Consider the following 14,131-nt stretch of genomic DNA (forward strand, 5'->3'; position numbering starts at 1 on the left):
CCACCACCACATACAGTAGTAATACAGGTACCTATATACACTACTATATCGTTTAGTAACAGGATGGATACTACCGTCCCGCGCGCACCCTCTCCACACCGTCGATTCCCTGTCCCCGTGGATCAAGAAGCGCCAACCCTCTGCGCGCGTGCGCTTGCGCTTTCCTTGGTGGTATGTAGTACATACTTCGTACATAACTTAGTACATGCGATATAGTGCAGTAATAAGTTAGTACCTAGTAGGCAGGGCAGGGTACTATGGGCACCACATTCGCCCTTCTTTTGCCGAGGCGGATCGATCCACAACGCGCCCTTCCCGGCCGGCTACGTACGTACGTACTGCTATTACCACCTTATTACCCTTGCGCCGTGCTTCGTTGGTGTTCGCTGCCCAGGGCTTATTATTATACGGACGGGGTGGCGGCGGCGTCGGCGGGCGAGCGAGACGCTCAGCTGGACCCCGACGGGCCGGCGGGCGGCAGGCAGGCCTCGGGAAACCGCCTCGCCCGGTCAGGGTTGCCCAGCTGCCAGACACCAGGGGGGTCACCTGGTCGCGTGGCCGATGAATAACAAACTTATCACCGCTACTATCGACAGCCTTGTCGTTGCTTGGGATCCCGCCGAAGCGGTGCTGTCGTCGACGGCATACCAGAGAGCGCGTCTCGTTCTACATTGATCGATAGCCCATGCTTCGTGCTTTGTACATAATGGCGGTCCACCACCTGCTTCTAGACTGCTGTCTAGTGCCGAGTCGGCTTGTCCCTCTACTACTTGACCCTCATTTGAAGGTAGGAGAGGTGCGGTGATACGTCGTACTGTAGTACAGGGGTCCTGTAAGTGCGTACATGACGCAAGCGACGTACGTACCTATTGTTCCGGTAATAGACATTGGCGTGGGGACTGTACTGTACATATACTATTGACCCACGGCACGGATCTCAAGATATATCTTGCAGCCCCAAGCCACCAACCGCTGCATGGTGGGGTGCCAGAGAGGATGAAGGGCCGCATTATCACCCAGAACGGTCACGAGCTGAGCTATAACTATACTGTGTTCGTCTGCTGTTACTATACCCATAATGCCGAGACCTGTCAGCATAGATTGCACAACAGCGCTCCGACATGATAAGATTAGTAGAGTCAATGCTGGACAAGGCGCGAGCGCGATCCTCCGTCCGTTGGGGCGGCGGAGTGAGCACTGGACTGGGCCCGTGATAGTCGCTAATCTTATATACGTAGTATGCTGGACCGTGCCCGGTTGCTAATGGGGGCGATGCCAACGGCGGGATATTGTTCTGTATCCCCTTGATGGTATGCTGTACGTACTTACTATGGCACGTATTGATATCACCGCCGAATGACCATGGTCCTCCCTGCGCTGTAGAGTTGCCGCGTGCGGTAGTACCTACTGTACCTTCTTCATGCTACCCCGCTGATGGCCGCCTTTGGGTCGTCCAGCCGAACCCTGCGCGCCGACTGCCCTTTGTTGATCGGCTCAGCTGGCGTGGTATTCGGACTTCAGGTGTAGCTGCGCTCGCGCTGGCATGGGCCACAAGGGCCGACATTGCGCCAGCGTCGACGGATATGAGGTATACTGCGCAATTGCGTTATGCTCTGTAGTGGGTTGCATCAATTTACATGTCTAGATGCGGCTTGTGTTAAGCTTCGCCGGACGCTTGTTGAGCAAGGACCTCCCCTGACACCATGGCGCCGCCCGGATGGCGCGCTCACCGGCACTCGAGGCTCACTGCCGAGCTGGACCTGACGCTGCTGTCGCCATGGTGGCAAAGCCGGCCGGCCGGCCGGCCGACTTGCCCCAGCCGGACAGATATAATAGTTAATAAGGGAGATGCAACATGGAGCAACACAGCTGCCCACTAATAACGGACATTGTTGCAAGCCGGTCGCTGCAAACGCACAAACCCACCTGGCGGTGACCCCGAATGGAACCAGACAGCCGCCTCGGCCGCAAATTTCAGGGTCCAACTGCCGCTGGGACCCGTCGCATGTGCGTCGGCGAAGCCATGGAATCAGCTCCATTTGTTCCACGAGGCTCCGCCGCGCCTACGGCGGACGTAGTGCGTATCCACCAACTCCACCGAGGGGCCACTCCCATGCGACACTGGCGGGGCGGCAGGTTTCCCTTTTCCGCGAGCGGCCGCTTCAGGAGACGTGGAACTCCTTACCGCGTGCCGCCGAGTCAATGGGGTGGTGGCGCTGCTGCTTGGCGGAGGGGAGGGCCTTTGGGCAGTCGCTTCTTCCGCGGGAGGCCATGTCGGTACGTTAGGGCCATGGACGGGTCGAACTCGTCGCTGGAGCATTTTCTTGCTCGCTCGAATCGCGCTGGCGGATCCGTCCGGCGAGGCTCGCCGGATCGAGGACTGACTGCCTCTCGCCGGCGGTGGACATACGATGCCGCCTGACACAAGCCTTACGGGTTTTCCCATGTCGTTTCTCGTCGTCCTGCCCATTAGCCAACTCTATTGACCCTCGACAGCACGCGCGTGTTGGACGTCTAAGCGCGGCACAATCGACACGGTTTGTCTCGGGGGGATGACAGACGTCTGGCCCGACCGCGCGCGGACGTCGGCTGCCCTGAGCACGACGCCGCGGTGATGGAAAAGAAGGCAGACGATGGAATCGGCCGCCCAGAATAGCTGCGAGCGTCGAGGTCGAGGGTCTCATCGTGAATGGATATCTCACGGCCATGACTCGGACAGGAGGCGCCAGGTACGTCTGTAGGCTACTTAGTAGGCGGGCAGCTGTCCCTTGGTGCCAATGCTGCGCTTTGGCCCACCTCGGTCGTGGTGGCGGCCCAGCCGCCAAGCCAAGCTTCGTTGACAAGGCAGTCATCAATGTCAGCGTGCCGCCTTTGACAAACTGCCAATGTGCCGGGCTCCTCCTGTTGGTGGGCCTCGACCTGACCCAGAGCCCGTCCAGGGGATATTCCCCCAGCACAAGGTTCAACGCTGACAGGACAGCTGCCTTGGCATGGTGACCGGTAGCAGACTTGGCTGGAGTGGTGGAAATCAGTCGAGGCACGGCCGCAGCCCAGATTTGATATGCGTGTGTGTGAGAGTCGGACACCTGGCCCGCACAAAGGACTACATACAATGGGTGAATGATGCAGCCTCCTTGGCTCCGCACGCTCGACGCTCCTGAAGTAGGTACGCATGTTCCGTTCCTGGATTGCTGCTGCTTGCGTAGAAGGGCTCGTGAGAACTCATGCGGATGGACATCATGCTTCACAGCCATGAATGGAAAGTTATGCGGTGACATGCCCGGCCATCATGCAGATCATGTCCCTGAACCCATGGCAGCAGACTGGTAGGGGTTCCTTTACCTCCAGTACATCGAGTTACACCGAGATCGAGCACACACTTTGTATAACTCCGTCGAATCAGCGCGCAATGTGGCCTCTAGGTCAAAGGGACGTCACAGTTGGTGCGAGAGCGACAGTCATCTATCCAAGGCGCGATTGGTGGTCTTGTTATCCGAACCAGGCTCCGAAACCAGGGACTCGGAGCGGTCGGGAGGCGCTGCGAGGCACGAACTGCTGGAGGCTTGGGGTACTTAGCCGAGGAGACATCTCGATGGCCTTTTGACTCGATGTGGATAAGCGGATCAGGTAAACTTGCACCCGTTCGCCATGGACCTACAACGTGCAATCCAAGATTGCCAGGCTAATCGTGGTACCAGCTGTGGCCAGCTGGGGCATGCTCACCTCACGGGCAACAGCAGGGGACATGTCGCTTGGATCGTTGGTGGCCAGTGCCCCTGGAGGAAGCTCTCTGGTTGGCGTGTCGGTGGGATCTGGGAGGCAGCTTGAGGGGCCTGGTCTGCACAGTGGGGGGAAACCTTGTTCATATCGTCATTACCACACCGCGTTCTGTGTTACAGGCCCTCTTCGTACTTTGTGCTTTACCCGCTTGTTGACGTCACCTCGGCTGAACAGAGCGACATCTTCTACTCCAGATGCAATCAAAGAGAGGCGATGATGCGGAGCTTGGCTGGTGGTCCCTGTTCGTACCGGTTGATATAATGATGATGCTGCTTCGTCTCCGGTTGCGGGGGGGACAGCCAGCTTTGGGGGTGGTGCCGGCTGGGTCTGTAGGTTTGGGGAGTCTTCTTGCCGACCAGTCCGTGTCTGCGTTTGCTGATCGGGGAGCCTCGAGGCAGGACCCGATGAGAGAAGAGATCGCCAGCCCCAGGTGCAAAGGGGCAAGTAACGTGTCGCCCGAGAGGTGGTCGCGGAGTCGTCACTGTGGCCGTCCAAATAAGGTGTCCTCGCGAGGGTCGGGTGTGCCGCGTTGTGTCCTCCGTACCGCGCCTGCGGACAGCACAGCACAGCACAGCACAGCACGAGGGCGGAGACGAGGTTGCGCAGTGCCCAGGTCTGAGGTGTGACAACGGTGCCTTGTTGGGGACGGCAATGAATGCACGACCATGTTTGGCAACGCCACGACAACGTGAAATGAGTGTCAGTGGCTCGTGCGCGTAACCCGCGAGCCAGTTTCCAGGTACGTAGCTTGCGCGCTCGCGGTTACAACCCTACCGTACTTGCCTTTATTAGTGGTGCCTGTCCTTTCCTTCCATCATAAGCAAACCTACCCAGGTGGCCCGAGATGGCCCTTGAGTATTATTAGTAGGGAATGCACGACCGTGGATTTGGTTGGCCCGCACCTTCCTCGCGACGCCAGACACCGTGTGCACTGGGCCGCGCTGATGAGCATGGACGGGCCTCGTTTGTTGGCAAAAGGGTGGCCATCGTTGTGCCGCTTCCACCTCTTGCTGCCGCGTCATTTGGGCTCGCAGCTGTCGCCTGTCTGTATATATATATTGTATCGATGCCACTCCTCGCAATGACCAGGAACACGCCTCGCAAAACTCACGAGGCAGCGACCCATCGGCCCTCGCAGTGCCCGGTTACTCTCGTCTCGATACCCTGACTTGTCGAGACCGACCACAAGGTGCTCCCAGCGACACCTCATCGTTACGTTACTGCTCAGCCCGATCACCGCCTCGGGGCGCATCCCGCGGTGCCCACCTCGGGCGTGACGAGCCTGCGTTACTGGTGCCCTGCGCGCGCGGTGCTCTTGTCGGCGGATCCTTGCTCGGCTGGGTTGGCAGATCGGTACGATACATACGTTCTTCGGGTGTCTTGGTCACGCCCCCGTCAACCATACCGCCTTGTCCTCTCGCCTTCAAGGCCTTGACCGCACCGCGTCCGTGGACTGCCTTGGAGCACGCACGCACGCACGCACGCACGCACACACGTCTAAGCATCATCGCCAGCATCTACGTAGCATAACGCTGTCGACGGCGGCGCCACATCGCGGCCCTCTGCACGACGTACGTACGTACGCACTCAACTGTCTTGTTGTCCAGCCCACCCACGCCGTCATCACCCTTTTCCCGGCGCCCCCTGGCTGGCGCGATCAATGGTTCAAGACCCGCCCTGACTCGCCTGCGTGTCGAACATCATCGAGGACAAGCATCTGGCACGGCACCCACCCCGGATCGTGGGGGCCCTTGCCATCTTGCGCTGCGCAGCCGTCCATGCTCGAGGCTGGCGGCGGCGCCGCGTGCGTCTGTCTGGTGCCACCAAGATTTGCCTTCGCGCAGAACGGCGTCATCGCCAGTACCAGGCCCAACCGACTTACACCGTCATCTGCGAGGGCTGCAGCCATTGCCGGCTAGTGGCAGCCAACACGCAGCGACCCCGACAGACCCTGGCCTGCCTGGACGTGGACTCATACTGCGCTGCAAGCCGGAAGAGTCATTGAGGACACCGTGCCAATCAGGCTTCCGCCCGCCGCACCTACGCCTGTCCTTGTGGTTGCGCACAAGTCAGCACGCGAGGGCGCATCCATACAAGGCCGACCGACATTTGGATTCAGACGGGAGCACCACCAGCAGAGTGATTTGTGCAAAGGCTGGCGGTACAGCAGTTGAATACAAGATAAAGGCCGCCTCGTCCCCGTGCGTGCCGAGCACACCGTGATGCCCTGCTGCTGGTCTTCGCACACGACACGACACGTTGCGCGCCCTGCCGTCTGCTTCTGTTCTGTTTGCTCCGCAGTACGGTACTGTACGGTTTGGTACAGTATACAGTACCGTACAGCACCACAGTCGAGTGTGCCTGGGCTGCCAGTCGTCTTGGCCTGACTCTTTCGTAAGGCCTAGCCGTCATTGCCTTGCCCCCGAATCTAATCCCGCGAATCCGCGAGTCGACGACCAGGCGTGGCCCCCGGTCCCTCGGCCCAAGTGGTCCAAGGGTAGAGACGAACGTGCGCGCCCGACCGAGTACGACGACGTCAAACGCTTGTTTCACCACCGCCGTCAGCACCACGGGTGCTTCTGCCCGCCGTTGTTGCATATATTATTGAGGAAGGAATAAGGAACGTTGGCACGGGAGGATGCTCAGGTGGTTTCAGCACCGCGACGCCGACGACGCCGCGGCCAGGAGCGACGACAGCGGCCAGCGTCAGCACCAACGCAAAGGGCGCCAGGGCCCTGGCCGCACCGATTCCAGCAGCCTGGACACGTCCTCGGGGGGCGGCGGCTTGACAGGTCCCAAGCGGACGCCAACCTCATCAACCTCGCCCTCGAGCGCCGACAGTGCCGCCACCGGCCCCAGTGGCAGCACCAATAATAATAAGCTGGCCCGGCTAGGCCCCAGTGCTGGCGCCACCGCCTCCAGCGGCCAGTCCCAGTCCGGCAACAGCGCCAGCGACCTCGCTGCCTGGGGCGGACCGTCCACCAGGCCGACTCCATCCGCAGCCACCACCAGCCCCTCCACCGGCGCCAGTGCCAGTGCCAGTGCCAATGACAGCAGCGTCAGTGTCAGTGCCTTGACTGCCGTCGCCAGCGCCAGTCGCAGCGCCTGCGCCAGCAGCGGCACCACCACATGCACCACCACCACCACACCTACCACTGCCGCCGCCGCCGCCGCCGCCGCTTACTCGTACTCTGCATCTACTACTCCCGCTTCTGCCCACGCAGACTCTCCCGCATCCCTCATCAACTCAACTGCGTCCTTGACCCAGTCGCCGTCGCCCCAACCCGCCACGCCCCCCGATCTCTTCTTCCCACGAACCTCCAAGAGCGCGAGCACCACGGCCACCGTCACCGCGACAGCAACCCACTCGTCGCGGCCCCTCTCCATCGTCACACCGCCGTGCGACGAGCCCTCGTCGTCATACACCACCGCCGCCCAAACCTTTGCCTTCACCGACGCCGACCTCGCCGATTGCGATCCCGACGTCGACATGACCACCGGCGCCCTCGACGCCAGCGGCATGGGCCGCAGCCGGCAAGACTCCTTCGTGAGCGCCGGGCCCAAACCCATCTCCATGAACAACCAGAACCGCGACAACGTGAACCGAAACCGAAGAGAGTCCCTAGCCGGCAGTCTGATGGGTGGTGGCATGAGCTGGGGCGGTATGTCCTTTGGCAGCTTCGTTAGAGACGAGTGAGTCCATCCCCATTTTCTGCACTCGGCGCCCTCGCCCAACGTCTTTTTGTCCCTTGCGTTTGGTCCGGCGCCGTCTCTTGTCCCGCCTGCCGTCTTATCGATTTCGGCCGACAGGCCAGACATTTGGGCTGCGGCGGTCCAAGGCCGCCCCGCGCTGGCGCCCCTCACGACACCTTGACCGGCGACGAGCCGTGGCCGTCGGGGACGGCACAGCGTCGCAGCGAGCCGTTGCATACGCCCGCGCTGGCCTGTTTCGAACGAGCATGTGTCCGCTGACTACTTGTTCCTGTCGCAGCATCATGATGCAAGGCACCTCGCCTTCGCCATTCGGCAATCCTCAGTCGTCGTCGTTTCACTCGTCGTCGTATCTGCCAAAGCTCGAGGCCAGCTTCATGCGAGACTTCACCTGCTGTGGCAAGATCCTGCCTAACCTGCATGACCTGCTGCAACATTACGAAGAGGCACACACTCAAGCGAGCCCAAACAGCTCCCGCAACAACAACTTCAGTCAGTTCGGCCAAGTCGGCATGCAGCCTGGCTCGGCGATGGGTAGTTCGCGCACCACCCCGACACCCGGCCAAATCAACACAGGGTGCGCCGGGCATGCGCCCGCTGCCGGGTCTGGCTTCCAGCTGCCCGGAGCGCCCAACGCCATGGGCAACGGCGGCCAGATGAACCCCACGCTGGCAACCAACATGAACGACGACATGGACGCCGTGGCCGACATGGAGATGGACGATGCCATCGGCACTATGGAGCTCGATGACGGCAACCGGATGCACCACGCCCGCATGTTTGGCCAGCAACAGCGACCCCAGCTCGACATGAACACTTCTGGCCTTACCCAGGGCCTCCGTACCTCTCAGCCTCCCACCCCTGCCGCCGTCAGCTTCGGCCTGCAGAACAACCCTACGGTCTCGTCCGTCAACACACCAACCCTGGCGACCCAACAGCAGCTGCCCCAACAAGGCCAGCAGCCCACCGGGATGGATGGCATGGATGAAGACCTGCCTGGCATGCCCATGGGCGGTAACAGTGGAGGAGACATTGGTGACGGCACGTTCTCGAATGGTAACAATGACTCCAACTTTTGCATCAACGACCCCGGAAAGCATCTTTTCAGTCCCAATGGCGCCTTCCCGCCTGGAAACCGCACGATTCAGCAGCAACTCGCAGCCCTCGGCTTGCAGCAGGGCCAGTTTGCCGACCCCGAAGCCAACAAGGTGCTGCTACAGCGCCTCCAGACCATGATGATGCCCGAAGAGCACAAGCCTTTCAAGTGCCCTGTAATTGGTTGCGAGAAGGCGTACAAGAACCAGAACGGCCTCAAGTAAGTTTCAGCTGCTGCGCACCGCTGATGAGCCTCATTGACTGACCGCTCGCAGATATCACAAAGCACACGGCCACCAGACACAACAACTACACGAGAACGGAGATGGCACCTTTTCGATTGTGAACCCGGAGACTAGTGCTCCGTATCCGGGAACCCTCGGAATGGAGAAGGAGAAGCCGTTCAATTGCGAGACTTGCGGCAAGCGATATAAGAACCTCAACGGCTTGAAATACGTGAGTGCTTTAAGCTCGCCCACAAAACGTTGCGCCGGAGGCTAACAAGCACCGTAGCACAAGGCTCACTCCCTGCCTTGCAATCCGGAGTTCAAGATGCAAGCGCTCGCCGCCGGGCTGACCTTGCCCAGTTTGCCAGGGGTTAACCCCGGTGGCGCCACGGAGGACCAAGCGATGCAACAATAGTAAGCCGATGGCTGGCATGGATGCCTCGACTCACTCATGGATCATGGACTACAACGACCGCTGTATAGCGACTTGACCAGCTGGGATTTTTGGAGCGGCTTTGGCACAGCCCCAACGAGCTCCCGAAGGCAGCACCTCGTTTCATGCTGGAGTCAATCCAAGTGTTTCACTACCTATGGTCGGCCTCCTCTCATTCTTCGCCAGCTGGTAGGCTCATGGCGCATCGCGACGGCGTTCTTGCTTCTGATATCCTGGACACGTTGGAGACCTTTTGAGTGGTTTCATTAAAACGTGGTGGCGCCTGCCTTGGCCGAGTCTTTCCGGCACGACGATGTCTTCTGGCACCGGTTCTCTACGAGTATATATCACAACTCTTCTGATGCATATACCCCCAATCCGTCGGACATGGACGTCATGTTGCACTTTGACACCCTGATAAAATGCTCTCCATCAGGCGTCGTATCTCTTTTGGCGTCTTTCTGGCCACGCGGATGGCCTAGCCTTGCTCCTTGTTCTCCTTGGACCCACGATATGCCTCGAAATCGACACCATCGAAGCTGCTTTCGACGTTGAGCAATTCCAATCAGGCTACCCAAGGTCGCGTGCGGCGTTCACCCGGCTGGACAAGCTGCAGGAAAGCACGAGCAGAATCGTTGTTTCCCGCTGTTTGGCTCTCTTTCTCCTGTTATTCGATTGTCAAGTTTTTGGAGAAGTGGTATCGGGGCATATGCCTTCTTTGGTTCAGCTTCGGAGCGAGACTTGCACGCTGCCCATCATCTTACCCCGCTCACACTATCCTTGGCTTACTGGTTTCGCTGGCTGGAGTTCCCGGCGCGAAGCACCTAGTGGCAGGTTATGACCTGGTTTTGACGCGTCGTTTTGGGTTGGGTTAATGGGGGGCAGGGATTGCAATGACGGCCGGCTGTTTGCTGTCGCGGATGTAGTGGCCTGCGATCGGCCGGCCGTCTCTTTGTTTGTTTGACGTTTGCAAAACAAAAGTTCATGGGTGGGGGGGAGAGGCATAGAAAAAGGTACTGATGTTCGCTCTTCTCTGGCATGATCTCGATCTAATAGAATGGATGCTGTCGCCAGCTTTCGCCCTACTACTACCCTCTCAGCGTCTCTTCTCTTCCTCGACCTGCCGTGAGAGGTTCGGCCGAGCCGTGTTTCACATTGATATGCCCAGTGTTTTGTCGTTCGTGGTCGCCTCGTTCGTGGGGTCCCTGTGTGTGTGCATCCCGGCTCGGCCACTTCTTGACCACAGAGGGCGCGATGCCTGCCCCCTTTTCCACCCCTTCCCCCCAGCAATCCGTAGTTGTGTGACCCGCGTCGTCCCCCAAATGTTCGTGTGTGGTGTGTGCGTGGTACGTGGTGGTACGTGGTGGTACGTGCTCCATCACCCACGACCACCCACACGCTCACCCGGGCCGGGTTTCCCCAAATGTTGCTCGTCTCCCCCTTTTCCCGGCCCTCCCTCCGGAAAGGAGAGGGGGGGGGCTCCTCGCCCGCCGGCCCGCCGGGTACGGCACCGCGTGGAGTGGATTGGAATGGCACGGGATGGTATAGGATGGGATGGGGTGGAGGGTGAACATCCCGCCTCCGTACCGCATGGTCGATTAAACCGGGGGACACCTCCTTCGGCCAAACGTGCATGTGGGGGTGCTGCAGATCCCCTTTCTACGGGGGGCAGGTACTAGGTGGGTGAGACGACGGACGGCCTTGCGAGCCTACTACGCGATGATTTACCTAGCGGGGGTGGACGATGGATGGGCGATGATCACGATGACGCCAGAAGAGGAGGAATACGATAAGGAAGACACGAGTTGAACGAGGAGGGGGAGACAAGAGGCGAAAATAGTCTATATTGCAAAAGGGAGGTTCTGACATGAGCAAAACAACCAGACGCACACACCAGAAAAGGCACGCGTCTTTAGGCAGAATATAGGGGAAGACAGAACAGCTATGATGGTAAAGAGAGGGAGAGCATGATTGCCAACGCCGTGCAATGCAGCAAACAAATGAAGAGATGTGAGTAGACAGTGGTTACTCCCCGCCGGTGGGAGTCAACTCCCCGCCCACATCCGCGGTCCCGATTCCGTACGTGCGTACGTGAAAACTGCGCTGGTCATGATTTCGTGGTGTCGTCACAGGTCCTCGTCGAGCTCCAGCCCTCCGTGTTCAGTTCAGCTCCATCCCGTCGTCGTCATCAGCCTCCGAATCGAGTACTTGCGTCTGATTGCTGCTGATACTTTCCTTTCTCGCGCTGTGACCCATGTCGCCGTACCGGCCGGACATGCCGCCCCACTCCAGCTCCTCCCCGGCGACGACACGGCCCTCCATGTCGATCTCCTGCGAGAGCTCGACGAGCGCGCTCCGTGGCAGGCGCAGGAAGCCCTGGGTGCGTACGATGCGGCCCCAGTGCGTCATGCAGAACGTTGCCGCGCGCTTGCGAAGCCACTCTTCGTTGGCGAGCCCGGCGCAGTACCAGATGACGCAGGCGTGCTCGACGTCGAGCTCCTTGGCCAGGCGATTGACGCAAAGTAGTCGAAGATGAGGGATGTTGTAGATATTGGACATGACGAGCAGTCCGGCTACGTCGGACAGATCCGTGGTGGCATCGCTGTCCGGCTCGACTGTCCCACGGATGCTGTCCGTGTATAGGTACAGCAAGAACGCCTTAACAACGGAATAGGGCTCCGGGATGTGCATCTTCTTGGTATGAAACTCGGCCATTTGCGAATTATACAGGCGAGCGAAGTGAGGCCATCGTGCCTGCAAGATGAGCTTGTGAACATGAATCGGCTGCGACGTTGGAGCATCCGCTGCCAGCCAAGTCGGACCACGAGAGGCCTCGTCGGCCCGGATCAAGCCAGAGCTGAGTGGAGCGTCATCCTCATCAGAGTCCTCGGCCAGGGCAGTGATGACAAAGTCCGTGCCGCTGCCGGCTTCCGGTGGCTGGTTGAAGAGCTTCGCAAGATCAGCCCCGAGCCCTTTGGATGGTGACTCGATCGGCCGCGTTGTTGCGGAAGGCCTAGCTTCGATATTTGCTTCCGGGGTCATATTGTTCCCGAGAAAGCCGTACCGGCGAAGGTCAATTTCCATGATGTCACTGAAAACGACATTAGCATCACGTCCTCATTGAAGAAGGGCAGCCAGTCTCACCTGAGGTACTCTTCGTAGCCATTGGGGCCGAGATCCGTGGCCGTCGGGTCGGTGGGGCAGCCGAGTAGCCATGCCTTGGTACCGTCTTCGTTCATGGTACAGTAATGCCATCGATATCCCGACTTGAAAATCTCTCGCCCCTCGGCGAGTTTCTGCCAGCGAAGCGTGCCGAGATCCAGGGCCGATAGCGAGCATTCCCTTGGAGTAATAGTCGCAGCCGGAGTCACAAAGTCGAGCAACGTACCCGAAGAGTATGCGTGATAGTGGATGCCTGAGCCTTGAGATGGGATCGTTGGCCCAGACACGAACTTTAATGCTGATATAGAGCCGGGTGCCATCGGCGCATATGTCTTCAGCTGGAAGGAAGGCGGGTTGACCTGGGCGGTCCGAGAGTTGGCCGCGTAGCCGGATGACCCGACCGCAGGAGCCGGGGCCATCGTATAGGGCGGCCGAGGGGAGCCGGCCGTCCGACTGGTGATCGAGTGTCGGTCGAAGATGCCGAATTGCGGACGAGAGTCAAACTCCGGGCTACCTTTGAGATCGAGCCACCAAAGATCACTAATCTTGTCCATGTCTTCGCTCAGGCCGCCGAAGACCCATACACGATCGCCCCAGATGTAGGCCGAGTGATCAAAGCGGCCGACGAAGCGCCATGCCTTGGACCAGGTGAAGGTCCGCAGGTCAAGGTAGCAGATGTCATCCAGCACGTAGTTGTTTTGGCCTGTTATGCCGCCGATGATGAAAAGCTTGTCCTCGTGCAGGACAGCAGCGTGTCGAGCCCTTCCTTTAGGAATAGGGCCGGAAACCTGGGGCTGCGTCCAGTGCGCCGTCTTGAGGTCGAATACGATGAGGTCGGAGAGGTATGTACGGTGCTCGTTTTCGCCGCCAAAGACCAGTAATTTGTCACCCTGGTACAGAGTCGCAGTATGTCCTGCGGAGAGCAAGTATCAGCAAACACAGCAAAAGCCATGGACATTGTGACCGAGCAAACCTACCCATTCGGACTCCGGGGATGTCACCGTAGTTGTCAACCAGGCTCCATTGATGGCTTGCAAGATCCAGGCGCAGAACGTGGTTGTACACCTCGTCGGTATACTGGTCGAAGCCGCCAAAGGCGTATATCTGATTGTTTCCGCAATACGTCACGGATGCGTTGACGAGACAAGCTGGGCGCTGGCCGAGAGTCCGCGTGATTTTGGGGCGATAGCCGTCAGCGACCGGCCGGGTTTTGGCGGGCGAGTTTGGCATGATGTACGTGTTGGACGATGAGCCGGCCGAGGTTGGGGTCGCCACCATGTTCAAGTTCATGTTCATGCTCGTAGATGCCGCGCTCGGCGACAGCTGCTGGTTCGCCATGACTGGGCCCGATGGGGCCTGGGCTGGGATAATGGCATGGGAGGTCGGCCCGCCGAAGATGGACGTGGCCGGCTGCTGCTGGCCAGGAGTCGAGGGCTGGGCCATATCCACTCTGGTAGGATGTGTCGGGGGAATATTAAGAGGTCATTGCTTCGGAGACTGCTTGGGACGCAATCAGGCTGCTTTGAGGCTGGATGCGGGACAGTGCGCAGGCTGCAAGTGAGTCGGCCACGGACGCGGCAGCAAGACGACAGCGGGCTCGATCCGTGCGGTGCGATGACGATGGCTGTTCAGGCTGGAGGAAGTGGAGGCTGTCGTCAGATGCCCGCGCCGTCGACCGTTTCTGTCTTGAAATCTGGGGCTGACTGAGCTTGAGCTGGATCAC

The 14,131-nt window shown here is 59.5% G+C and overlaps 3 protein-coding genes across 3 annotated transcripts; 1 reads left to right on the top strand and 2 right to left on the bottom strand.

Moving 5' to 3' along the window:
- Nucleotides 1-2,282: 2,282 nt before the first annotated feature.
- On the bottom strand, nucleotides 2,283-3,803 carry JDV02_009284 (uncharacterized protein; the record flags this gene model as incomplete). The annotated part of the gene is made up of 1 exon (XM_047990937.1): nucleotides 2,283-3,803. The coding sequence occupies exon 1, from the start codon at nucleotides 3,276-3,278 to the stop codon at nucleotides 2,283-2,285; it is 996 nt and encodes a 331-aa protein (XP_047846947.1). The 5' UTR covers nucleotides 3,279-3,803.
- A 1,395-nt stretch (nucleotides 3,804-5,198) lies between these two features.
- On the top strand, nucleotides 5,199-10,336 carry SFP1 (Transcriptional regulator of ribosomal biogenesis proteins). The gene is made up of 4 exons (XM_047990938.1): nucleotides 5,199-7,473; nucleotides 7,772-8,806; nucleotides 8,862-9,042; nucleotides 9,100-10,336. The coding sequence occupies exons 1-4, from the start codon at nucleotides 6,419-6,421 to the stop codon at nucleotides 9,226-9,228; spliced, it is 2,400 nt and encodes a 799-aa protein (XP_047846948.1). The 5' UTR covers nucleotides 5,199-6,418; the 3' UTR covers nucleotides 9,229-10,336.
- Nucleotides 10,337-11,014: 678 nt separating this feature from the next.
- JDV02_009286 (uncharacterized protein) lies at nucleotides 11,015-14,105 on the bottom strand. Its single transcript, XM_047990939.1, has 3 exons — nucleotides 13,386-14,105; nucleotides 12,391-13,321; nucleotides 11,015-12,337 (listed from the first exon to the last, which is right to left on the bottom strand). The coding sequence occupies exons 1-3, from the start codon at nucleotides 13,849-13,851 to the stop codon at nucleotides 11,407-11,409; spliced, it is 2,328 nt and encodes a 775-aa protein (XP_047846949.1). The 5' UTR covers nucleotides 13,852-14,105; the 3' UTR covers nucleotides 11,015-11,406.
- Between the last annotated feature and the right edge of the window lie 26 nt (nucleotides 14,106-14,131).

Source organism: Purpureocillium takamizusanense, chromosome 9 (assembly GCF_022605165.1).
Source record: "Purpureocillium takamizusanense chromosome 9, complete sequence".
NCBI classification, from domain to species: Eukaryota; Fungi; Ascomycota; class Sordariomycetes; order Hypocreales; family Ophiocordycipitaceae; genus Purpureocillium; species Purpureocillium takamizusanense.

Coding starts and splice junctions, on each gene's coding strand:
- JDV02_009286 (XM_047990939.1), bottom strand. CDS start 13,851: ATGGCCCAGCCCTCGACTCCTGGCCAGCAGCAGCCGGCCACGTCCATC. Junction 13,322..13,385: donor CATCCCCGGAGTCCGAATGG/GTAGGTTTGCTC, acceptor TGCTCTCCGCAG/GACATACTGCGACTCTGTAC. Junction 12,338..12,390: donor GGCTACGAAGAGTACCTCAG/GTGAGACTGGCT, acceptor TGTCGTTTTCAG/TGACATCATGGAAATTGACC.
- SFP1 (XM_047990938.1), top strand. CDS start 6,419: ATGCTCAGGTGGTTTCAGCACCGCGACGCCGACGACGCCGCGGCCAGG. Junction 8,807..8,861: donor AAGAACCAGAACGGCCTCAA/GTAAGTTTCAGC, acceptor GACCGCTCGCAG/ATATCACAAAGCACACGGCC. Junction 9,043..9,099: donor ACCTCAACGGCTTGAAATAC/GTGAGTGCTTTA, acceptor CAAGCACCGTAG/CACAAGGCTCACTCCCTGCC.